The 27,901-nt window shown below is 30.1% G+C and overlaps 2 protein-coding genes across 2 annotated transcripts; one reads left to right on the top strand and one right to left on the bottom strand.

Annotated features, from left to right (window-relative positions):
• Positions 1-817: 817 nt before the first annotated feature.
• LOC130800048 (probable anion transporter 3, chloroplastic) lies at positions 818-6,621 on the bottom strand. Its single transcript, XM_057663392.1, has 8 exons — positions 6,108-6,621; positions 3,933-4,159; positions 3,097-3,454; positions 2,677-2,721; positions 2,347-2,493; positions 1,920-2,057; positions 1,502-1,535; positions 818-1,287 (listed from the first exon to the last, which is right to left on the bottom strand). Exons 1-8 carry the CDS (start codon positions 6,528-6,530, stop codon positions 1,118-1,120), a joined length of 1,542 nt encoding a protein of 513 aa, XP_057519375.1. The 5' UTR covers positions 6,531-6,621; the 3' UTR covers positions 818-1,117.
• Positions 6,622-11,361: 4,740 nt separating this feature from the next.
• On the top strand, positions 11,362-12,508 carry LOC130800047 (NDR1/HIN1-like protein 12). Its single transcript, XM_057663391.1, has one exon. It carries the CDS (start codon positions 11,798-11,800, stop codon positions 12,395-12,397), a length of 600 nt encoding a protein of 199 aa, XP_057519374.1. The 5' UTR covers positions 11,362-11,797; the 3' UTR covers positions 12,398-12,508.
• Positions 12,509-27,901: the final 15,393 nt, after the last annotated feature.

The following is a 27,901-nucleotide window of genomic DNA, read 5'->3' as shown; positions in this document are numbered from 1 at the left end:
TAAAGACCCGGTCGCGTGCGATTCACAGTCGCACTTTTTTGTGCGATTTGGTTGTGCGACTTTGTTTAATTTTTTTTTTTTTTAAAAATCAAAAAAAAATATTTACCTCGACTTTTTGTGGACGATTTCGATTCCAAAGCTTTAACTCCGATTACTTTTATGTGAAGAATTTGAGTTTATGGAAGATATGAGAGTGTTATTGAGTGATTTTGAAGTGTTTTATAGAGGTTTTTAAGCTTAGTGGCATTTTCGTAATTTTTTAAAATCTATGGGCAAATTCGTAATTTCATTCGAGGGGTGGCGATAAAATGAAAAGGGTGGCGACAAATAAGAATCGGGCAAGTCAAGTTTATTACATTGAGAAGATTCTCAAACTGTTGAATATGCTTATTATGAGTCCTGCTTTTGCTCCATACATTCTAATTCAATGTTATTTCCTTTTAAAGGAGATGAAGCTTCCGGCTTGAACAATAGATAATTAGTTGTTTGATGTATGCTATAACATGCACCACATTGGATATAGTCTTTGCAATTATAAAGTTAAGTTGATATACTATTAGGGGTGTGTAAAAATTTTTAATCCGAAATATGTTTAAAAAATTAAATAATTTATCTAATTTTTTAAAATCAGATAATTTGGATCAAGCTAGGATATTTGATTTGTGTCCTAGTGCTAAGGATTTATAGTTCTCTCTTAGCTCTTAAGATATTTTGGGAAAATTCAAGCACATTGGGAAAGACTACATAGAGATAAAGAATCAAAATTTCCAATTTATTTCAAAATTTCACGTTTTGTCTATCATACAATCGGCGCTAGTAATTTAAAATTTCAGTAATCGCTCTCCATATACATGATTGGAAGTATTCCCCAACCTAAAGGAAGTCCTATGTCCTAAAGATGAAAGAAACAACCATATACAATTACAACATACGAATCAGTGTTACATAATTTATTTATCTTCTCGCGAATTACGAATCTGAAAAAGTAAATTATTGTCAATTTGAGCTATTTATAAACAAATTTAAGCAAATTACAAATTTAAAAAGCGAATCAGTTAGCGAATTATATTACGTTAATATAAACTATAACAATGTAACATACTTAGCATTATTATTTTCAAACTATTCGCTGTGTTGTGGCAAAAAGGTTATAAAAAGTGGTAGCGGAAAAATACAGCATAGCTGTCAATGTCAAAAAAGCCTTGAAAGATCCAAGCCATTCCACAAAGTAGCCTGCAGTAATCGTACTAATTATTGCAGCTAATGTTCCAATTGCATTTGTTATACCTGTTAATCACCAATCAATACCAAAATTAATGCATCATAAGTGAAATGCATCTTGTCAAGACGAGGGTCATGCTGACCGCAAACTTCTTATCGCTTTTGATAAGGGCATGGTTTGCCGTCATTCAACCCTCTTCAGATCTGATTATAGTTTCTATGAGCGGAATATACTCAGTATAACGATGAAGATGAAGTAATGAAAGTGATAGTAACATACCATGAAGAAATCCAGTCGAATATGGAGCAATATCCTGCTCAAAAAAGTTGGTAAAAATCATGATTAATAATTTTGCTTTGATATTTATAGGTGCCGACCAGTGTCACATGATTCTCTAATCTCCTTGGCGAATTGGAAAAAGCGAATTACGGTTGATTTTGGGTTTTTCTTGGATAAATTTCAGCGAATTGTGAATTCACAAAGCAATTTAGCTAGCAAATCATGTTAAACTGGTGCTGACTGTTAGAGTATATGACATATTTTGGGTCTTAGTCATCAACTTAAACTGATGGTTGAATAAATCATAGAGCTTCAACCATCAATTTAAACTTTTAGTTAAGAACTTAGGATATGTTATATACTCTAACACTGGGACGGATATAAACCAAATTTTTTTTTGAGAGAAGATGATCTTTACTTGCATATTAAGGAAATATCCAGCTTGGCTGAAAGAACTTAAGCTGAGAGCAACTGTAAGTATTATAGATGCAACTGCTGGAGTCGTAGCGTAATTCAAGCAAAGCAATGATAAACCAGGTCCAACAAAACCTATAGACTGCAAACATCATAGAAACTTCAAAGCATCAAGAATTCAGTGCAAAAATGTGGTAACAATCGTTATCTCTGTAACGGAACACTGATGCGGTAACAAGAGTGATGCGGTTATCATAACGTCTAAATATCGCTCGAATTATAGATATCACTTTATATGGCCCAAAATGCAGTTTTTTTACACTTTTACAACGCGGGAAATACCCGTTTATTTATTTTGAAAACCTTTACAACGCAGCCAATGCGAAAAAAACAATGAAATTACTGAGAAAAGAAGATGGGATCAGGCTTACCTGCATCAATTTACGAACAAATATCAAAGAATAACCAGATTTGGTCAAGTAATCTGATGATGAGCCAGCAATATAGCTCGTGACAGCCATTATTCCCCATGGAATTGCGCTAAACCACGCAGCTTCCTTAAGGTTCACATGTAAAACCTGTATGCATAAGCTTAGAATCCATTAGCAAATTTGGAATATATGCCCTCCACCCCTTTGAGATCCCTTTGAGATTGCTATTGATAATGACATATTATAAAGGAAAAAAAGGAATAAATAGCAATCTAAAAGGGCAGAGTCGTATGTCTTCAATAACATTTCATATACTTCAAATATGCTTACTGTTTTGAAATAAATAGGCATCCATGATAAGAGAACAAAATATCCCTGAAAAAACAGGTCCCAAAACCGAATAATAAAAAGGAGTTAGTGATTCCGTTCGGGAAAAATTGACATTAATAATCTAATTTTTTACTCATCCGCTATGAATAATTCCACCATTAAATTGTTTTCTAATAATCTAACATTTGCCCTTAGTTGACTGAATAATTTAACCTTTGTCTTAGTATGCTGACAACATACCTTATTATTATTACCTATTAATTTTTATTGTATGTTGTGGACACATGTATCACAAAGGTTAGATTAATTAAAAATAATAAAAAGGTGATATTTTTCACGGTGAATAAGTAAAAGATGAAATTATTAATGTCAATTTTTTCTTCTGTTTGTAAATAATGCATATTTTGAATGAAAACCTACCCAATTGTTAGTAAAATTGGAGAATACAACTGCCCAAAATGACATATTTGGTAAAAGCAAGCCAAATCTTAGAGATTGATTTTCTCCCTTGCTATGAGAAGAATGAGAAAGCTTCCCTGCTTGAATAAGTTGGAGTTCAGAGTAACTAACAAAACGACTTTCGGTTGGATTACTTGTAACTCCATAAACCCATGGTACTAGCCAAAGTAGCCCAAAAGACGAAAACAGCACAAAAAGTCCTGATATTCCGATTAGTGACATTAAAAATGGAGTAATGCATAAGCCTAATACATTTCCAAGTTGAAATCCTGCCATAGAAAGCCCCACAGCTCGTGCACGTTCATGGATTGGAAACCACCTAATCAACATAAATGGCATCAAAGCAAGCTGTTCTTTTTTCAGTTATGATTCAACTCTGTCCATTTTAGACCGACAATAAAAGGGAATTTAGCTATTCTTGTGAGAGACTGTCTCTCAAGGAGACGAACTCAAAACAAGAGCTCATATTCTTATTTTCTCTTTAATTTATATTAATTGGGCTATTTAGCCCATATATCTAATGTGTCTCTCGGAGAGGCCGTCTTTCACAACAATTTATGAAGAAAATTTGTGTTAAGCTGTGACAATTCGTCACATAATCATCTCGTGGGCCCACTTGTGTAGACGCACCAATAGGGCACCTGTGGGCTCGGGCCCACAAACCAAGGGGTAATGAGCGTTGATTTGTTTTAGGCCGCCATGACAATTTGTCACATAGTTGCTTACTTGCTTGATTGCTTCCACTTAACAATGCACAAAACGAAGTATCAGCAAGTATTTGATGATGTGAGAATTACCTTGATAGGAGGATGTTCATGGAAGGAAAAGCGACACCTTGTGCTAGCCCGAAAACAACTCGAACAGCCAAAAGGGTGGCAGCGGAATGATTGGCAGCCCATGGAGTAAGGAGAGTAGCTAAAGACCAGAGTGCAACACCCCATGCCATTACCCTTGCCCCACCAAATTCGTCTGCCATAGCTCCACCAATTACTGAGGATATTATGTAGCCCCATAGAAATGATGACTGTTACCAATAACAAACATAAGAATGCATTTCCTTCATAGTACATACTAATTTATGTGATCACCTAACATAAAAGGCGACAAAAAGGCTCTATCGCCAAGTTTTGCGACAAAATTGACAAACAAAGAGACTGTCGTCAGCTGGGGACGAGCTTTTTGTCGCCTGTTTTGTCGAAAAAATTTGCGACATAGCCTTTTTGTTTGTCATCAAACTTTGTTTTTGGCGAGTATAGCCCATGAAATCTTAAAATATAAATTACATACGTATAGAATGTGACGAGTCGACTTTTTAAGCCTCCAAGCATTGAGCATGAGGCAGCCAAGCATTGTGCCTATTGGGTTGCCCAGGGATTCGGTAGCGTCCGGTTTTTGAAAGGTCAAATTAGCTCCATGGCTCATTGTTTTTTACTTACCGGAGGAGTTCATTCAAATTATCGAGTTGATTTCAGTCATGTGTTTCGGATGAGTTTAAAATCGCGTCTTATATGTTCACATGGGTTTTTACATATTTTTAAATTTATTTTGAAGTCAAGTCAAGTCAGACTCGATTACAAAGTTGGCTTTGATTATAAGGTCGGATAAATATTAAATCATCGGATTTATTTTGACTACCTTTGATAAATTACCATTGTTGAAAACAAAGGAAAAAATAATGAGTAAGCTTAAATTTATAATTTTATAATATTTTTCAATTAGTTTTTATTCAATTTGCATCTCTTACCAAACAAAGAGATAAGACATTCCTTTTAAAGTTTTGGTTCAAGTCTTACTTATAAATTTCCCAATTCCCATTTCCTGAAAACAAACACTTATTAGTTATTTTCGACCTCTACAATAATATAATAATATATATTAATTCTTTATTGTGACCGTTATACCATGAAACGGCCTCAATTGGGTCAGCCCAAACCAGAAAAAAAAAACTACTATATTTTACAATTCAAATTTCATTTTTTTATGTTTTTCTCTAATAAAATACTTGTATAGACTATAGACTTGTCTCACGATGAGACGGTCTCGTACAAAACTTGCTAAATAATATAATACTCCTATCTCTCAAACTACCATTAATTAATGGTAATAATGAATGCACAACCATCTCATGGGCCATAACTCCTGTTTCACATGCACTAATTTCTTACTAACAACTCATTAGTCCAATTCATCTTGTTTTTTGTTTTTTTGAAATTCGTCTTGTTATATTTTAACATAGCTCTTAGTCTAAGGCCCTCTAGCATTCAAATATAGCAAATTGAATTAAATAAATAGACTATTTAGTATTTATATGTCAACCTTTTCTTCTAAATTAATTCATTTGTCATTTTAGATTTTTGAATTTTAATTGACCCTTAAATAAGAAAGTAAAAAAAATCAAATAAGTATTTTAAATAAATGTACACATGAAGTGAAAATAGAAATAAAAGTAAACGGATAATCTCTCGATTTCATTTAATTTGCACAAAACTTCTATTTGAGGATGTCTAAAATTGTTTGCACTATTTTTATCTCTAGAAAAAAATAAACAATTCAATAATTTTCTATTTTAAGTTTTATTTTATTCTCCCTGGTTACCTTCTTACTTTTTTATCTACTATTGGAGAACATCTTCAGTAAAAAATAATTCAATAATTTTTCTATTTTATTTCTTTTTTATTTGCATTTGTCACATTATTGCTTTTTTAACTACCATTCAAAAAATCTTTGAAAAAAAGTAATTCAATAATTCTTTATTTTACTTTTTTTTATTCTCAATCACAACATTTATTACTTTTTCACGTACAAAATAAAAGAGTAAAATAAACAAAAATGGTTTTATGGATATAGATTGCCACAATACTTTTCACTTCACACTGATACACCGGGTATGACAAACAATCAAAAGATGCAAGTTAATTGAAATTGAATCCAACAATAACAAAAAAAAAAAAAAAAAACAGAAATGATTATACCTGAATTATACCAATGAAAGAAGTAGACCAACCATGGGTTTGAGCAAAAGGAACAATGGCTACCGACATAACAGTCCTATCTGCACTGCAAAGACCCATCACAAACGCCACTAAACAAACTACTGCATATCTATACCTCTGTTTTTCTTCCACCACCACATTTTCCGATCTTCTTCCGCTTCTTTCAAAATCCTCCGCAGCACACTTTACTAATTCCACCCATCTCCGCCCTTTTCCGCCGTAATCCTGGTTTCCCGCCGCCGATCCGAATGCGTTTTCGCATCTTTTTCTTATTAGGGATTGAAATCTGATCTGGGTATTTGTGGAATTGATGATCGGAACTTTGTTCGGCTTCACCCTTGCAGATGTGGAACATGACTGATGGAATAATGTGCGCCAATCACAAGAAATTATTCCTGACATTTTCTTTATGGCAGTGGTCAGTGCGCAGCAAAGTTTAAATTAGGTGGGAAGTTTGCTTTTCGACTTTTAAGACGATCCAAGAGTAGCGAATTTTATTGACTTAATATTACGCTGAAAATAAATTTATTGTTATTTATTTTTAAATATATTCACATATGATATAATTACTTGTTAAATTTATATTTAAAATAAATAATAAATGGATTAATTTTCAGCAGATTAAATAAACATTAATTTATTATTGACAATTTACTTTTCTTTTCAATTATATGTAAGCTAAAAGAATCTCTACGATTAGAGGTGTTTATTTAGGTGATTGGGTCGATTTCGGACGGATGTCATTCGGTTCGATTGAATTTCAAATCGGTTATTTTTCAAATGCGTGTTACGGCGGGTCACATTGGGGTCGGGTCGGTTAGTCACGGTTTGGTTGAAGATCAATTATTCTAGCTATTGAGTTTGCATCGGTTCGGTGTCGGTTGAAGTTCAAGTCGAGTGTCAATTAGTCTCGGGTTGTTATCGGTTAATAATTGGTTCGGTTTTATCAGGTACAGATCGGGTCTAGGTATTTTTTTCAAGTAGAGTTCGGCTACGAGTTACTAATTACTATTGATTGAGTCAATGTCACATTAAGTTGCAAGTCATTTTTTAATTCATGACAAGATTCTCTTTACTTAAGGGAAATAGTTAAAATGCAAATCAATTAGTAATTATTATTTTGTTACTTTTACTTTTACTTGTTTGACTGTAAATTAAAATTAAAATTCTATCATTTTTCATCAAATTTGATTTAAAATAGTTTAATGAAATTGACCATTGATTATTAACTCTAAATATATAAAACTATGTAATTTTAAAATTTAATTTATGAAAATATCTATCACTTTATTAGATTAACTAATAAGATCATAGAATATAAGTTAATCATACTTCTATGTTAGAAATTGGTTAAGGTTTACAGCAGTTTGATTAAAAATTGGTTCGGGTTAAGTCGATTTTAGCCGGGTCGAGTTCCGTTTAGAGCATGATACGGGTCAGATATGACTCAGTTCAGTCACTATTAGGATCGGGTAATCTCGGTTAACGGTTTAATGTCAGTTATAAAAAATCCGTTACAGTTCGGGTTCAGTTTCTCATTTTCGATTGTCAATCAGTTCGGGTGCAACTTCGGTTCGGGTAATATCGGTTTGGTAAACCTAAAAAGAAATACATTTTTTTGTCAAATTTTCGGATCAGATCACATTTAAACAGCTCTATCTAGGATGAGAAAAGAATATATGAAAATTTAGTATGACCCGTAGATCATCGTCTCTTTAACTCTCAGAATATATTAACGGGTTCTTTAGCCAAGATATGGAATTTGTGAGAATTTGAGTTTGAGTAGACTTAGATTAGATGAGATATTGGGTTGGACTTTACAAATTAATGTCTTGTGCTTTTATTTGGGATGTGATTATCACCGGCCCATTAAATTCTGCTTATAACAACAATTGTCAAGGTTTTAAGAGGGTGAGTAGAAGGTGAACTAATATGAGAAGTAATATCTTCGGAGAAGTGCAACTCACTCGGGTTCTTTCTAATTTGTTACTCTCACGTTTTCATAGGTCCACCACGGCTGTTTCCCGTCAATTGTGATGTTTTTCATACTTTTCACAGGTGTATTGTTGGTCTGACTTTGCATATGGTCAAATCACATACATCCACCTTCACACATCTTTGCAAAAAGAGTTGCAAACCTTAGCCTAGATATTTCTAATGGCCTAATTATTGGTTTTATCCATCTCAGCATCTTCATCTCTGCTACTTCCATCTTTCACTCATAAGATCTCTTAATAGACCAACATTCTATCCCATATAATAAGGCATGTCTAACGGCCACACGATCAAACTCTTTGGAATGTGATACAAAAATTGGTTGAAAATCATATATATATATATATATATATATATATATATATATATATATATATATATATATATATATATATATATATATATATATATATATATATATATATATATATATATATATATATATATATATATATATATATATATATATATATATATATATATATATATATATATATATATATATATATAAACAGATGACTGGATTCTATTCCTACTACATTTATTAATGGATAGAAATGACTAAATATCAAAAATCATTCTTCTTGGATGATAGTTGATGGGAGGAAGTATCATTGTTTGGGCAGGATCGCTATCAGCAATAGCGTAAGATGTTATGATCCTTGTCTCTTTCATTAATCCTTAGGACATGCTTGGATTGAGTGTAAATATTTAAGAGATAAAAAAATATTAAAGTAAGAAAACAAAATTGATAAATGAGAAATTAACGAAATTTGATTGTTTTAGAGGTGGAAGAATGGTTGCAAAGTAATGAAAAATGGCTTCCAATTTTGTGGAGTAAATATTTATCCTAGGAGAGAGTAGGGGATGTATTACCACCAAAATAGGGAAATCATCTTTTTCCTTCCTTATTTTTAATTTATGCTCATTTTATCTTTTTTACAACTATCTCAACTATTTTAAATGCATCTTTATTTGCTTTCATTTCATTAGTTAGACATTATTTCCCCCTTTTAAATATTTACTCTCAATTCAAATATGCCCTTAATGTGTATTTATACAACCTAAACCCTAGAGCATTTATTAAGTAAATTACAATATTAACCTGAATACATAAACCCTAATACATATTAGATATGTAGACTAATAAATAGTAGTTTATAATAGGTCGTTCACCCCTTTTAACTTTATAACATGTCCATTCCTTAATTTATATAGATATCGTGGTCACTCTCTTTAGTTCTTATCAATACAATTTAAATGTTCCCTCCAATTAGTTATCTTTTGAGTCAAACGTCATACAAATTCATGGGACTAAAGAAATAATTCCTTCATTTCTTTTTATTTGTTGAATTTACTTTTTTACATATTTTAATTGAAATTTTGAGCTTTGATATCTTATAGTATGCATAATAAAAAATTATAAAAATTATATATTAAAATTCTTTACATCAAGACGAATATAACAAAATTTCACATGAATATATTTTGTCTTGAATATATACTTTAAAAATCAAATTTAAATTTCTCTCTCATAGAGTGGAAAAAACTTAGAGTGGAAAAAATTTAGAGTGGACAAAAAGTAACAAAGGGAGTATTATAATTCCTTATATTCTAATCAAGTCTCATTTGGTTTTGCATTATTGTCAATGCAGCATTTCAATTTTAATTAACTTTTTTGTGTTTTGTTAAAATTAAGAAAAATTAATATTAATTAAATTGTACATTATAAGAAATCATATAAGATTTCAATTGATTATGTTTTGATATATAAATTGAATATAAATTACAAATTAAAAGTAATTGGTAAATAAACAAAGGAGAAATTTGATCAGAAAGAAGGGAGTATAAAAGATGAGTGATTGGTCCCTACTTTAATGAATGAGTTGTAAATCCAAAGCTAGATCTTTAATCCTTAAAAAGTTACAGCCTATAGGGGTAAAAATTAAAGCTGCAGAACATTCCTTTAATTTCTAGAACAAGTATGATATTACTTGTCCATAGAAGTTGCTCTAAAACTCAAGTGTAATTAATAGAAGGGTACAATTCTAAGCACCCCAAATCATGTTCCTCATCCTTGTTACAATAAGAAAATATATTACAAATTCATAATTATAATTAATCGTTATAAAAAGATAAAGGGAAATTCTACATAGTAGTATTCAGTTTACATGAAATGCCAGTGGTGGTATTTTTTTAAGAAAATTACATATGATAGCATCTAATTTATGCACTATCTAATTGTCGTAGCATTTTTTGTTAAGTTCTTGTTAAATTCCGTTTAATTCATCATTTTGTAAGTTTTTTTCATATGGTAGTATCTAATTTTTGAACTTTATAATGCCAACAATTTTATTAGTGCTTGAAATGCACATTTTGAACTTTATAATGCCAACAATTTGAATGAAAACAAAATTATGACAACATTTATGGGCGTTTATGAATTAAACGGTGAATTAAACGTTAAAATGGTGAATTAAACATTTGAGAACAAAAACTGGATGCTACCATGTGGAAAAAACTTACAAAATGATGAATTAAACGGAATTTAACAAGAACTTAACAGAAAATGCTACGGCAATTAGATAGTGCAGAAATTGGATGCTACCATGTGGAATTTTCTTTAAAAAGTGCTATCACTGACATTTCATGAAAATTGGATGTTACCATGTAGAATTTCCCAAAGAAAAAAGGAATCATAGTAAAATAAAAAAAATATAAAAATATAAATTAAAATCACAAAACTTTCACGTTATCAAATCCTAACACATAAGGATGATTTTTTAACTTTACAAATCACCGTTATTTACTAAGACATCCTCAAGAACATACCATATACAAGATTCTTAAGAATTTTGAACATTTTCAACATATTCGACCTTACAGAGCCTTAAAAAATTAAGGGCCTCAATTCTCAATACTCCTATTAAATTATGTAGAGTATATATCAAGTATTTAAAAATATTACAAAATAGTTTAAAAAATATTATAATTTTTCAAATTACACAACACCTTAAAAAAATTAGTTAATTTTTATTCTATCTCTCTAATCCTAAGATCCAACACATATATTATCGTATAGTACACAATTTAATTCGTACCACTTTTGAACTAACACCAAACTTATACAAAGTACTTCTATTAGTAGTATTACCCGTGATACAAAATGAGTAATACACAAACTTTACACTAAAGAAAAGAAGATACCAAAACCTTCCCTACCAATTAACACCAAGAACCTACAAACTCTTCATTTTATGAGACTATGACCTTACAATCTTACCTTATTCCCTTTATCTTAAACCCATATATGATGCCTTACCAAACAACCCCACAAAAACCATCGCAACCAATTTTCCATATTCCAACAAAATCTCTACTACATCCACCCTCGACCTGAAATTATGAAAACTTTTTAAAACCACCAAAGTCCTTAACCTGAAATTACGAAAACTCTTCTACCGCCAAAGCCCTTTACCTGAGATCATGAAAACTTTTCAAAACCACCAAAGTTCTTGACCTGAAATTACGAAAACTTTTCAAAATCACCAAAACCCTTAACCTGAAATTACTTTCCAAAACCACCAAAACACTCAACTTGAAATTACGAAAACTTTTCAAAACCACCAAAGCCAAAGAGAGTTGATGCCGAATTCACCCTCAACATCCCATCAATGGCAAAGCCAATACTTGGTTCGCCACGACGTACGCACCCATTAATATGGTGTGGAGCCATAATATGCACAATATGTACAATCCTAGTAATTCTCCTTGGCATAGTAGTCTTTATAGGGTACTTAGCAACACACCCAAAAATACCCTACATGATCATCACACAAGCCCATCTTAATAGATTTGAATATAGTCAAGGTGGGGTCCTCAATACAGAACTTACCATATGGTTTAAAGCAGAAAATGATAATATTGAAGCACAAGCAAGTTTTTCTGATTTTATTTATGAATTAAGTTTTCATGGAATAAAACTTACTAAATTAAGAAATTGGGATTTTAATGTAGAGAAAAATAATAGTAAGTTTTTTATGTTTGATGTAAAATCAGAATCAATAGCATTGAATCCAGATTTGATGGAAGTTGTTGAACTTTCTATGAATGAAGATAGGATTGTGTTTGATTTGAGAGGGCATACAAGAGCACGGTGGAGAGCTGGGCCCATTAAATCAGTTAAGTATTGGTTACATATGAATTGTAATCTTCAGTTTCATATGGATGGAAGTAGCATTGATTTTCATTCTTGTTCATCTAAGTATAAATAAATTATTAATTAAATTGTTTTTTCTTTTGGGAAAAAAATTGTTAATCTTTTGATGATTATTTTTATAGATTAATGGAAAAGCAAAAGTTTTTGGTGGGTGCAACTGTGCAAGTGGGTATAATTTTATTGATTTTTCTAACCTATGTATAGTATTTAGTTATAAGTTTAGACAATTAATTAAGTAATTATTTTGAGTTCAATAGAAAAATATTTTTTAAAGTAGATTAATGTAATAATATTTTAGAAAATATTTTAAGTGAAATTTTAAATAGTTACCAACATTTAAATGTTCTTTATACATACACCATCTAAAGTATAATGAGGAAAATGAGGCTTTTTTTATTCTGTACTAATACATGTAGTGATTTATTTGATGATTGGGAAAACCATTATTAAAGGAATGCACTTCAATAGGTTTTCCCAATTGTAGAATTTTTGCCCTTAATATTGTAATTTGAGAAATTATTTCCCACTTTACGTTGATAAGAAACTTATTTCTCATAGTACCGTTCACGTAGGATGGTTCCTTTTTTAAAAAAATTTTGTCAGATTAAACCGCTATCTGAGATGACTGTTTGATATTAATACCAAACTATCACCTCAGATAACAGTTTGGTCTAGTTTGTTCCTTTTTTAAAATATTTTTTATAACCAAATCGCTACCTAAGATGACGACTTGGTCTAATAGGTTAAAAATAAAATACGCAGATTTAAAGTTATTTTTTTAAACGGTTTAATCGATAACCAATATAAATTAAGTAAGCGTGATGAAGAAACAAAGAATACTTGCAACTTAGTTGGTAGAATTGGTGCGCGGAAAACTTGTGGAGTGCTTGAGGTTGTGTGATTGACTCCCACAAAACTCATTATTCTTTTAATGACCAAAAACGCTAATTGAGATAGCAGTTTACCTTTTGACATTTTTTTTTAAGAAATTGCAATATATCAAACCGCTACTTGAGATAGAAATCGCTATCTCAAATAGCGATTTTGTATACAAAACTAATAAAAAAATTATTTTCTTACCTAGATGGTACCATGGAAAATAGGTTTTCCAACACTGAAAAATATATTCCCAACGAGCATTATTGAGGGCAAAGAATCCCAATTGTAGCATATCATCTTTTTTTTTTTAAAGAGAATTGTAGCATATCATCTTGTTCATACTCAATTGTTTGGTGAAAGTTACTCTACAAGGATATAATTATTTCAAATACTTTATTTATATTACTATATGAATGAAATTATGTAAAGAAAATATTTTTTACAATTTCGGTTTACGTATCTAAATTCCAACAGTCGTCTTAATTAGCATTTTGTAAATTTTAATGTGAAAAAGTATAAATTTTATTATTTCAATTTAATTAGGGAGATCAAAGTATGGAATATGTTTGTTTGTTTAAAATAAGATTTAATTATTTTGGATTAAAAGTATGAAATAAAAATTGGATTTTAATTATTAAATTTCATAATTTGATGTATACCATATTTAAAATAATGAAATCTATGAAGTATTTTGTAGTAACAAATTTTTGTTTGTATTTTTCGTTTAAAAGGAACCCAAGTTCGAAAACTCAAACTTGAAAATTTTAATTGTTGGTGTGATTTGAGTTTGAAAATTAATTCATTAGTCAAAAATTGCATTATTCATTCTTTGATTATAGTGTTGCTTGCTAATTTGAATCAAAGTTGCTCAAATTCATTTTTGAACGAAGAACCCTTTATTTAATTGTTTGACATTTGTGAAATATAATATTCCAATTAATAAATACTAAACTATAGTTAGATGATAACTAAATGTTTTGCTCTTGATTGTAACCCATAATTCGAACATTGGATGTGCGAATTATCCCCAAAATTTGCAGATTTCATCGAAAATTAGCCATGATGATTGCTATCACGGCTGGGCTACGGTGGTTTTTGTGAGAGGGATTGGTAGCGCATGTCTTTGCTTGCAATTGGGGTTGTTATGGGTGGTGGTGGGGTGGTTTTAATGATGGTCGGCTTACTTTAGAGCACATATCCATGGTGTTAGTGTATTTGTTGTTCAAAGGGGAAAGGGAAGGGAAAGGGATTAGTCGCGGGCTTGTACTGGGTTTTGATGGGCTGGGAGCCCGACTTGGCCTATCGAAGTGAATGCGGGGTACTTGTTGGTCTACCGGGCCTGGCAGCCCGTGTTTCTTTGTATTTCTATTTATTCACTCCATTAATCCAAACGCCTTTGTAATTATTAATTAATTGTGAATTATTTTTCATTTTTAATTGATAATTTATTTTTATAATAAAGTTTGTTAAGTTTTTATTTAGTAGGTATTTTATTTATAAAAATTAAATAATTCAACTTTTTACTGATTTTCTTACAATAATTCCAATTTTTATTTGTTTAACCATTAATAATCTCAATTATAGGATCACTTAAATTTTTGATTAATAGGTCATTTAATTTGAAAATTTTTTGACAAATTATATTAGATTCATACTTCTATTATTTAATTTTATTCATATATATATACTCTAATTATATTACTTCAATTAAATAATGATGGTATGTTTAATCTAATTAATTATATTTATTTTATCTACTATTTGATCTAATTCTACTCATATAATTTAAATATTGTAAAATATAATTTCTATGACCCAAAGTTAGAATAAAGGTTTACAATATGCATGCATACGTTAATTTTATTGTAATTTAAAAACGATTTGGTAGGAGTATTTTTTAACTTACTCCTAATTTTATTTACAAATATTTTTGTAATGTATAAGAATTTGGATTGTTTGATGTCAATTAAAACTTATTTGATAACAGTAATATATATTTGCATCATATCTTGAAAATTATATTTTCCTTTTTGTCTAATACACTTGACCTAAAATAAGCCCAAGAAACTAAGACCTAAAAAGAGTCGCACATAATATATACTTACATCATATCTTGAAAATTATATATTGCTCCCCGTATATAGTTATTCCTCGATTATTTTTTAATTTTGATATTTGAAACTTATTTTGCTTTACCTCAAAAAAAAAAAAAAAAAAAAAAAAAAAAAAAAGTCGCATAAGACGTGAACCGAGTACACCTAACCCTATATAATGAGACTTGAAATAGATTTGAACTAATAAATAACTTTTTTGTGTTTTATTGATTATTGAACATAAGTTGTTACTAATTATTATCGTTTCAAACTTCAAACTTCAAAAGATTTGTTTTACTCATTTTCCATTAATCAAAATTTTAATATTTTAAATTCTTTTTTTATTTTTCTTTTTTCCCACACCAAAATAAAACTATATTTGTTTATTAGTTCTATATTTGTTTGATTGCTTTGAATTATTTTAATAATTTTTTAGATTGTTAATTCTACGTACAATTGCCCTGCCCATTAACGTTTGTTAATCAATCTATCTAGGGTTTTTGGTCGTTAGTACATTTTTAAAAAATTCTGAACTTCCTAAAATAAACCATTTCTTTATATTGTCCTAAATTTGTTAGATTGCTTTGATCATTTAAAATATTGTTTGTTGATATATTCTATAAATATCCATTAACCTTTGTCAATTAATTTAATGTTTTTGGCTGGTACATTTTTAATTTGATTTAAGGGTTTAATTTTGATTTATTGGAATTTTAATGATTGTATTTTACAATTTTTAAAAAAATAGGTAGTACAAATGAGTAGCATCTAGTTCAACATTAAAAAATTCATAGAGTCCTCTTGAAGGAATTTTTTTATTTATATTATTAACTTTATTTGTTTTTGTTATGGATCTCCTGTGGTATCCTATTAAAGGTACACGTTTCAATGTTATCTGAAATAAAAATTTAAGTACTATTAATAAACATAAGACATGTTTGGTTGATAATAAAATTTAATTGTCATATGAAGTAATTTTTTAGTAATAACATTTTTTCTTTTATATGAGAATTTTTTTGGAAAAAGTGTAACTATTTAGAAAATATAAGTAAATTAGCTTGAAAATAAAAATCTTTTGAAATTAAAAGATGGAAAAACACGTACACTAGTCACATGCAATTAGATTCATTCATATTAGAACATATACTAATAAATAGGCATGCTACATAATACATATAGTGAATGAAAATACGAAACTATTTTTTTAAAGATAAACAGGTGACATTTACTCTGAATTGAAAAAACATAATACGGTCGGTCAATTAGTCCTGGTAGTTTTATTTCAACAAAATTAAAGACAACATATATGTTATTGTTTGAAGATTGCATCAAGATAATGATGCATGGTTGATATACGTGAATATATTAGCTTGAAGATATATGAATCACTTGAAAATAAATTAGTAGGATGAAAAAACATGCACGTAGAGTGAAATACAGTTTAATTGAACATAAATTAATATATAGTGAATGAACATAGAAAATAAGTATTAATTTAAAGACATAAGACAAGTACAAATAAGGAAAATAATGATACGATGAGCAGTCAATTAGATAGTTAGTCCATAACTGCTAGTTTTATTTGAACGAAAGACGATGAAATGATGGCATGAGCTAATTATAATAGTCCGTGGGTGAATACTCAATAGTAGGAGCACGAGTACATGGAGGCATTGTTAAGACCACATGCATTAAAAATAGCAAGGAGTTCTTTGTCAAGAATGGCTCCAGTGAGACCACCAAGGAGGCTGTTAAGGAGGCCAAGGGCGGTCCCAACGACGTTGCCGAGACTGGTGGTTTTAAGGCTGGTGCAGAGGCAGAGTGCTGCATCTGCATTGACCAGACCAGCCAGGAGTTGGCAACATTGGGTCCTTGACTGGCTTCCAAACTGCACGTTCACTAGCGAGTTTGCGATGTCTAAACACACGTTCAGATCAGGACAAGTAACTGTTGCATTTGACGATACAAAGCAAAATAAAGCTAGGTTCACTACCATCAATATTCCTGCTACTGATTTTGAGGCCATTTTTTAAGACAAGCTACTAATATTAAGTAGGTTTTATCAGAATATATTTGTTTTATTTATTTGTATTTGGTTTGGGATGGGAAATTGTTGGAGGATGTCTGCCCTATTTATACACTTTTTCTAGGGTCTCTTTCGTAATTTACCATCTTTTTATTTCCTTTTTTTTTAGTCCCACTACTATTATATTATCCAGTTGTTCCTAGTTGAATTTATTTATTTTATGCGTACTTTTTGAATTATGTAACTTTAAATGTTAGCATTCATTACATTAATTAATTAATGTGAGTAAGGACAAACTTATATTTGTATAATTGTTAATTATAAATAAACAGAGGACTAAATTTTAGGAAAGGCAACATCTAGTTGAACTTGTTTAATTAATTACTTTGTCTTAAACCCCTAAATCTTAATTTGTCTTAAACCCCTAAATCTTAATTATGAGATCTTCATGTGACATTACTAGTTGGAGTTGTTTTTGGGGTGTTCGGCCGGGTTTGAGGTATAATATTTTTGATTAAGTTGATTTTAATTTTTAAATATACGTAAATATTTTGACAAAATTATTTGATTTTGTGATGAAGATTATTTAGAAATAAGTCTGATCATATTTATTTTGAATTAATCAGATTGATTTTGGACAACGTAGTGATAACAGGGTGACTATTTAGTTTTATTAATGCGTGCTGTACTTCTCGGATCATGTGAAGGGTGCATGCTTTGGACTCAAGAAGTTTCGCAAATAAGACAAATACTTTTCAAGCTCTATAGTATGAATGAGGTATTTTTAATTAATAAATAAAGTTTTTTCTACAAAATTTAATTATTATGATTAATAATCACTACAACACAAGAGAGAAAAAAGAAGTGCGACATGCTTCTCTTAAATATAATGACAATATTTCAGGAAGCTAAGAAATTAGATATTTCTTTGGGGTAAAATGTAATGTTTGAGCTTATTTAGTATTCCTAAATTTATTAATGCTATGTTTGAGAATGATAATTTAATTTGAAAATTTAAAATTGGCTTAAGTTTCATCTTTGGCAAATTAAAAATTTTCAAATTTGAATTTGGATCAAAATTTACCATTATTTTTAAAGGAGTTAAAGTTGAGAATTTGAGAATGACTACCCAAATCTTGTCATTCTCAAATTCTTCATTTATAATTTTATAATTAAAATCTATAATTTGAAATGAAATACTTGTTTCCAAACACTACATAATATTAATTTAAATGTAATTGGGTTTCAAATCATAATGTCTTTTGAGTTGAAATAATTTTAAAAAGATGATAAAAAAATCAAGGAATTCAATAACATAAAATGTAAACTTGTATTAAATTTGGTAATATCTCTTAGACTTTAGGATTTTTCTTCTTAGATTTCATTTAAAAATTATATTTAAAGTTACGATATATGCCCAAAATTGATAACTGTTTCAGACCAAATAAAGAGTTATGATTGTTTACAATTAGTGCGCAACAAAGCGTGTTGGGCTAGTCGTTTAAAATCACTTTTTAAATCAATAATTTTGTTTTTAAGCTAAATCTCCATTTATGTTATAAAATTTTTTTATTTGGAGATATAAAAGGTCAAATGAATAATAAATCATGATTAATATTTCTTTATCTATATTCTTTTACAAAATCCTCAAGTATTCCCATCGGCCGTCTTTGAGATTGCTTATTTTAATAGTCCATTTTTAAAAATCAATAAACTAAATTTGTCATTTTTGGCGAAAAATATTGTAACTAGCTAATTAGGTTATTAGGTAGGTATGAGAATAATGGGTGCATTTGTTAGTTTGGGATGGGAAATTGTATGGGAATGTCTACCCTATTATAGACTTCGATCATGTAGGGTCTTTTTGGTAATTTACCATCTTATTATTTCCTTTTTTTGGTGCCAACTATTATTTGAATCAGTTGATGGAGTAATTAAAAGATGACAACCATCGTTTGTAGAATTACATTAATCTTATTGGTACTAAGCAACACTCATGAAAATGATTTATAATGTAAATTTTCATATGTATCATATTATTTGTATAATAATGAAACTTTTATCATAAATAATATTTTTATTTATAATTTTTCATTATCACCTAATATTATATTTTGACCAAAAACGCCTGTAGCTTAATGGATTGAGCATTTGCATGTGGAGCAGAAGATTTGGGGTTCTACCTCTACTGGGCGCAGGTATCAATTGGGGGGTTTTTTGACTGCGTGCATCTCTCTTTACTCCCCTTGGGGGAACATGATTTGTCCGCATCTTTCAGGAAAAAGAAAACCCCTACTCGGACCCTGCCTTGTGCGGAATACTGAGAGTGTCCTTTACCTTTACCTTTTTTTACATAATATCATATTTTCAAATATGAAGAAAAATAAAATTTTTGAAAAAAAAACAATATATGACCATTAATTAAACTTATCAAGAGATATTTTTATCAAAACTACACAAACTTCACTACAACTTTCTTTGACGAACAATAGATATCGAGCTCTATATATAAATAATGGACAAAGTTACTGAAATGTATTCTTTATTTATTTAATAATTAGTGGAGCATCTTTCAATAGTTTTTTCTCTTTGTGTTCTGAAAAACGACGATGTATTAGAGTTAGAACAATGTGTTTCAAACTCCAATATTGCCAAGATCGAGTGTATGAAGTTTAGTGACAAACAAATTACGCTATCAATGATATCGATATTTGTAGGAGAAAGTAAAGCAATAAAATAACACAAAGATTTAACGAGGTTCACCCAACTAAGGCTACGTCCTCCGGTGTGTAGTATCTCTTATATTATCAAAAGAAGTTCAAATAACTCTCAAATATGGAGAATTACAATAGAGAAGAGATATAGGCTAGTGTTTGGCTTGGGGTGTATTTTGTGAATGTTTTCACCAATTACAATGTGAGTATGAGAGCTCTATATATGGTACTAGATACAAGAATATCAATAGCTCTCTTGAATACAATATTAATATAGGGTAATGAATAATATGAAATAATTCCAAGAACTTGAAAGGTCGAAAAACAGCATCCAATGCACATTAGAGGATCCGCTCGACCGGATCAGAGAGCTCGCTCGGTCGAGCGAGTATCAGCTGCATTCTGGAGCATTCTGTCTGACCGCTCGACCAGCCAATAAGGCTCGCTCGGTCGAGCGGATAGGTCGAGCAACCATTTCTGATTCCTCTGTTAGAATTCTGATCGAACATACATAAATCAAGTCCCTTCTTCTTCTTCATTAACCTTCATTAACACCCGTAATTTCCATGAATACTCACCCACATAATTACACCCTTAAAGACTCCATAACTCAAGAGTCACACACACATAAATACACCTCATCAAATGTGCACTCAAGTCATACTAATCACAACATGTTCTATATATTCATTATTCATAGTTATATATATTTACAGGAAAAAAAAATTTACAGACGATATCAGAAACTAAGGAGGAGGCTAATAGTAAATTGGAAGAGTAGGAGGAGCCTTGGAAGATAAGGAATTGCGCAAAAGTCGTACGTTAACAGAATACTTGCGATGCAATTTCAGTGGGATGGAATCGATAAGGGAGCTAGAGGTGACCTTAGGGGGAGAAGTTGTTGCGTGTACATCCAAGTTCAAATATTTGGGTTTGGTGATTCAGAGTAATGGGGAGATTGATGGAGACATTACTAATCGTATACAAGTGGGTTAGCTTAAGTAGCGAGCAGCAACCGGGGTGCTTTGTGATAAAAACTTCCCTAGTAGATTAAAAGGTAATTCTTACCGCGTTGCAATTAGGTCGAATCTGTTATATGGGACAGAATGTTGGCCCGTAAAGAAGGTTTTCGAACAGAGGATGGAAGTAACAGAAATGCGTATGCTGAGGTGGATGTGCGGCAATATATAATAGATAGGATAAGAAACCAGAAGTTCAGAGAGAAGTTAGGGGTTGCACCTCTCTCTAAAAAGATGCGGGAGAACAGGTTAAGATGGTTTAGGCATGGGCAGAGAAAGACTCATGACACCCCAGTGAGAAGGATCGAATGCATGATAGTGGAGGGCAAGAGAAGTCGAGGAAGACCTAGGAGAACGTGGGAGGAACGGATTAAAAGTGACCTGCACGAACTTCACCTCTCTAAGGACCTGACCAGGGATAGGGGCAGTTGGCGGCGCCTTATCCACATCTTAGATTACTGAACCCGTCCCTTTTACCCATCGTTTATTATTGTTCATTGCCTTTATTATCGCTCTGTACCTCCTTCTTTACTTTTATTTTTATTTTTAGTTATTTGTATGTATTTTATTTTATATGTATTTTTAATTATTTGATTGTAAGTTGCAAGTTGCAGGCTTCTGGGTAGTTGCAAGTTTCTCCTTCTTTGAAGACCCTTCTCGAGTCGAGAGACTCTGTGACCGCACTCTCCTCTATGGGTATGAGCTACCGCTTTTCTTCCCTCCCTAGACCCTGACCATAGTTTTGTATATGCGTAATACACTAGGTATGATGATGATGATGAAAAATTGATAAATTTGGTATTGGGCTTGTATGCAATCCAAAATAGTACTTTCGTATATAATTCGATGTCACGTTAATTATAGTTATATCACTAACAACAATTAGATTCAATACTACGAAATTTTACCCCTAAACCAGACATTAAAGATATTCTTGAGCATGATTTTTAATTCTGATATGTATAACAAGTTTTGGGATTGTGTAACATATTTTGGGCCTCAATCATCAGATTAAGTTTTTAGTTGAGGCGGTTTCTTAACAAGTAGTCACGGGTTCGAATCTTAAACACCTCTCAGTTAAAGTGGAATATTCAGTGCATGTGTGTATCCACACTTCTAGCCCAATAAAGCTCTAGTGTGAAGAGGTGTGTAAGAATATATAACATATCTAGGGGCCTTAACTATTTGCTTAACCTTTTGGTTGACGTGGATTCTTGACAAGAAGTCACAGGTTCAAATCTCAACCACCCCTTATTCAAAGTAGAATATTTAGCGCATATGTGCATCCACACTTCTAGCCCAACGGGCTCTCGTGTGAGATGGCACGTAAGAGTATATAACAAATCTTAGGGCCTCAACCATCAACTTAAGCATTTGGTTGACGTGATTTCTTGACAAGTTGTTGGGAATGTTGTTGGGCAGTTGGGTGCTATTGGTGCTGCTTGTTTGGCTTGTCCAGTCGGCTGCAGGCGCCGAGTCTAGGGAGCCTCCTATGTATTGTCATTAAAGAGAAATCTCTATATTAGCGTCATGTATTGTCGTTTAAGAAGAGCATTTTGATATAAATTTGAACTTGTACACAAGATCCATATAAGAGAAGATAAGTTGACAAAAAATAAACAAGATAAGATTTCATTCTAAAACTAATTGATATTAGGGTTAGTAGTCACCCATCAAGTATATAAATATGTTAGTCAAACTTTCTCTAATTGTTCGATGTATAATCACATATGAGTTATTTTTTCAAAACTCCCCCTCACATGTGACGAATATCGTGATAAATTTGGGCTTGTACACAAAACTTAAAATAAGAGGAGAGTTGACCATAAACAGGGAGTCTTTGAGGGTAGGCAAGGTGATCGACCGCATAGGACTCCCTCTTTTCCCCATATATGAAAAAGTTAATAAAAAAATATATATTAAGTTTATTAATAAAATAAATATATTTACTATGAAATATTAATAAGGCGCAAAATAAAAGTTTTTGCACAAGGTCCTTAAATTTTTCAAGACGGCTTTGACCATAAACAAACTTGATGAAGTCCCATCCTAAAATTAATTAATATTAGGAGTAGTTCATAAAACATATATTTTAGTTAACTTCTCTCTAATTGTTCAATATGAAATCATATGTGAGTTATTTTTTCAATATTTCGCACCAACTTTTGTCTCTGTGTTATTTTGATTCATCTTAATTAAATTTTACCGAAAAAAACTTATAAATTTGTACCTCATTTCATTCCATAGAGCTTGAAAAGTACTTGTCTTTTTGCCAAATTCCTTGAGTCCAAAGCATCCTTTACAAGATCTGATCAGCACTATAGTACGTACGCAATAAAAAAAACTAAATACTTCACCTATTATCATTATTTATTAGAACATTGTTCAAAATTGATCTAATTAATTGAAAATAAGCTATCTAGTATAATAATCTAACTTGTTCTAAAATAATTTTTGTTATAAAATTTAATTAATTCTTCAAAATATTTACATATACTTAAAAATCAAAAGCTATCCAACTGAAAATTTTATGCATCAAACCCCTTCGAACAACTGAATATAAAACTCCAATCACTAGTTTTTCTAGAAGAACTCCTAAGATTTAGGGTTAAACAAATTCAACTAGATCCTTGCCTTCCTAACATTTAGTGCTCTGTTTATTATATTATAATAATAATAATAATAATAATAATAATAATAATAATAATATACTTCCTCCATTCGAAATAGTCGCTACATAAGAATTATTCGTACTGTTCATCTTTCAAGCTTATTTTATATATTTTGACTAATGTATTAAAAAGATATAGTCAAGTGAAACCTTATTTGAATAATCGAATACTTTTATAATATCAAATTTTTATAATTTTTACTTAAGCATAGCTTAAGATAAGAATAGTCAATGTTACACATTAAATTGTGTAAAAAGTGAAATATAACAAGTATAATGGAACAGAGAAAGTATAAATTTGTGGTTACTCACATTAAATAATCAATGTAATGAATGCTACCATTCGAAGTTGCTTTAATCAAAAAATACTAACAAATATATAAGTTCAACCAGGAATTTTTATAAAGTGGACGATCATAGTTGGGAGTAAAAAAAAGGAAATAAAAAGATGGTAAATTACGAAAGAGACCCTAGAAAAAGTGTATAAATAGGGCAGACATCCTCCAACAATTTCCCATCCCAAACCAAATACAAATAAATAAAACAAATATATTCTGATAAAACCTACTTAATATTAGTAGCTTGTCTTAAAAAATGGCCTCAAAATCAGTAGCAGGAATATTGATGGTAGTGAACCTAGCTTTATTTTGCTTTGTATCGTCAAATGCAACAGTTACTTGTCCTGATCTGAACGTGTGTTTAGACATCGCAAACTCGCTAGTGAACGTGCAGTTTGGAAGCCAGTCAAGGACCCAATGTTGCCAACTCCTGGCTGGTCTGGTCAATGCAGATGCAGCACTCTGCCTCTGCACCAGCCTTAAAACCACCAGTCTCGGCAACGTCGTTGGGACCGCCCTTGGCCTCCTTAACAGCCTCCTTGGTGGTCTCACTGGAGCCATTCTTGACAAAGAACTCCTTGCTATTTTTAATGCATGTGGTCTTAACAATGCCTCCATGTACTCGTGCTCCTACTATTGAGTATTCACCCACGGACTATTATAATTAGCTCATGCCATCATTTCATCGTCTTTCGTTCAAATAAAACTAGCAGTTATGGACTAACTATCTAATTGACTGCTCATCGTATCATTATTTTCCTTATTTGTACTTGTCTTATGTCTTTAAATTAATACTTATTTTCTATGTTCATTCACTATATATTAATTTATGTTCAATTAAACTGTATTTCACTCTACGTGCATGTTTTTTCATCCTACTAATTTATTTTCAAGTGATTCATATATCTTCAAGCTAATATATTCACGTATATCAACCATGCATCATTATCTTGATGCAATCTTCAAACAATAACATATTCCCTCCTTTCTTTTTAAAGTTTTTCTCATTTAATTTTTGCACAGTTTTCAATTCAATTTTTGATTCTTAATATTTCTAAATACGATACGTTTCATAAAAAATTATAAAAAATATATGATAAGAAAGTATACATTAAGACGAATCTAACAAGATTTTACATGAATATATTTTATCTTTAATATATCTCTCAAAAACCTTATTAAATTTCTCTCTCCTTAGAGTAGAACATTTCAAATGAGAATAACATTAGAAAATAGAAAGTATTAATCTAGCAAAGCAGTTCAAAAAAATAATAGTTGACACACATGCAGTATGTGTAACCAGCAATAATCATTATTCATAAACTTAACATATCAAAATGTGGTAAATTTGCATATCGTTCAAATATGTACTCTAACTACATTATCGTTCAAACTTATAACCTTTTGTCATATAAGTTCTTAATATCATGTAAAGAGATAAACTCAAGTAATAGCTTAAACAGTCAAAATAAATATAGTTAATATTTCATTTTAGTAGGAAATATACGTTCATCTGTGGATAATCACTAGGGCACATGTTATTTATTGATTTTTCTTGTGTTATCTAATACTATTTGCTAATGACATATACTTTAATTTATAACTCATATTTAAATAATGTAGTAAATATTTATTTTTTATATTTATTATTATTATCATCATTATCATCATCATCATTATTATTATTATTATTATTATTATTATTATTATTATTATTATTATTATTACTACTATTATTATTATTATTATTATTATTATTATTATTATTGTGATAATAATTATTATTATTATTGGGATAGTCTTAGTATATATTATTAGTCATATTATTTTTTATAATTTTATTTAATAGTTATTATTATTATTATTATTATTATTATTATTATTATTATTATTATTATTATTATTATTATTATTATTATTATTTTCAATTAGATATCAGTCTCAAAAAAGAGTTATTAATTTATAAAACAGATGAATTCAGTCTTTTTTAATATCAGTGAGTCAACTACTATAAATTTATCACATCCTAATAAAGTAAGTTTTTCAAAAATCTCAATATATAAGTCATTATAAGCAATTCTATTTTCATATTTAATATTCAACTTATATTTAAATTAAGCATTGAAGAGGCTTTTTGGAGTGCCACACTACCCCCAGTAATTTTTGTTCATTTTGTATAAAATTAAAATCTTCAACTAACTTCAGTCGTCTTCAAATAAATCAACCTCATTAAACTGGACATAGAAGATACTTACCTTGACAGGACACATGAAGAATTTTTTCATTCCAAATAGATAAGAGGAAATACATAATTAATAAGAAATTTAAAAGGAAAGTTGATTGGGTATAAACAGCTCAGAAACCAGTTGATCCAAATCTAACATGTTTAGTTGATTGGGTCGCAAATTAGAACCCTTACTTGATCCACAATAATTCGATTGACCTGATTTCGACCCATTTAATCTGTTTAAAAATTTTATTTTCATTTTAGGTTTTTTAACATATAAATTACATCTTACTTTTTAGGCCTTAATTGTATAAAATTTTTCATTTATAAGTTGTTTATTTTATATTTACAATGAAAATAAAAAAATTATTAAATGAATTAAGTTTAGGTTATACTTATTGCTTTAATTAGGAATTAGCTTGTTTAATTAAATGAGTTATATAGGTTCGTTTCAGATTTGAAATTTTGATCTTAACCTAACACATTTAATAAACAAATAAGGTCGTTGGATCGACCAATTTAATTAAATGGGTCAATATTTTCTATTCAAATTCACTAACATCGAATCAATTACAAGTCTAATTAACGGGTCGAATTAGTTTTTACCAGACCTAATGAGACAGGACATATAAAAAAAAATACTATTTGGTGGGATAATAATAAGTACGTTGCATGTTAATAAGCTGAGCAAGATTCATATTTTCATGCACTTGCGGTTGCGGCTTGTGCACTTTTATTATTATTATGTATCTGGTCTTGGACGAGACCGTGTCAATATGAGACGTATAGCCCAATCAGTCTAAATATAACTTTTCTTAATGTACGCTCAGTATTTGATCTATTTAAGGTCATAATTAATACATTTAAGTTTAAAATTAATTTTTTTATAAGTTATAATTGATCATAATTAATCACATTAAGGTCTGAATTGATCATTCTTAGATCAAAATTGAAATTTTTATTTTAACAAAGAAGTCTTGAACTCTTGGTCATTTCCAAAAACTTTCATTGAATCAATTGGCAAACATAATTTGAAATCAAAACTTCTTCCACCTTCACATCATCCAGGATAATATTACACCTACAACTTTATTTTTAAGTCCATTATAAACTGAAATTATTGAGAAAAAATCAATATTACTATTATTAATTAATAATTATAAAATGCAATCTTATTATGAGACCGTCTCATACGAGTTTTTGTGTTTATTATATTTATAACCCCATAAAATGAGGCGCATATAGATCGCCGCATGTGAGAAGTGTCTTGTATTACTAACTTTTACTTCCTTATACGTGTATTCCAAGTTGACTAAAAATTACTAAATAAGTACTTCCTGTACAACCAAATTCTATGTGCTGCTACTTGTCACTTTATAATACTACTAGTTGACTTAGATCTACTCGATGTTGCCACTTCTTTGCTGCATTTGTTTTTCGACACAATTTATATCGGAATGACTTAATATATATTTACTGTTTAGTCTGTTTTAAAATCTTAGAGTAATTATTTATAATTTTAAGTGATCACTTATAATTTTTAAGTGGTCAATTAGAAAAATAGGCTAATTATTTATCAAATTGACAAAAGA

This window comes from Amaranthus tricolor, chromosome 14 (assembly GCF_026212465.1).
Source record: "Amaranthus tricolor cultivar Red isolate AtriRed21 chromosome 14, ASM2621246v1, whole genome shotgun sequence".
Classification (NCBI taxonomy): domain Eukaryota; kingdom Viridiplantae; phylum Streptophyta; class Magnoliopsida; order Caryophyllales; family Amaranthaceae; genus Amaranthus; species Amaranthus tricolor.
Note: the sequence above shows the minus strand (reverse complement) of the source record. Positions and strands in the feature narration are given on the sequence as shown.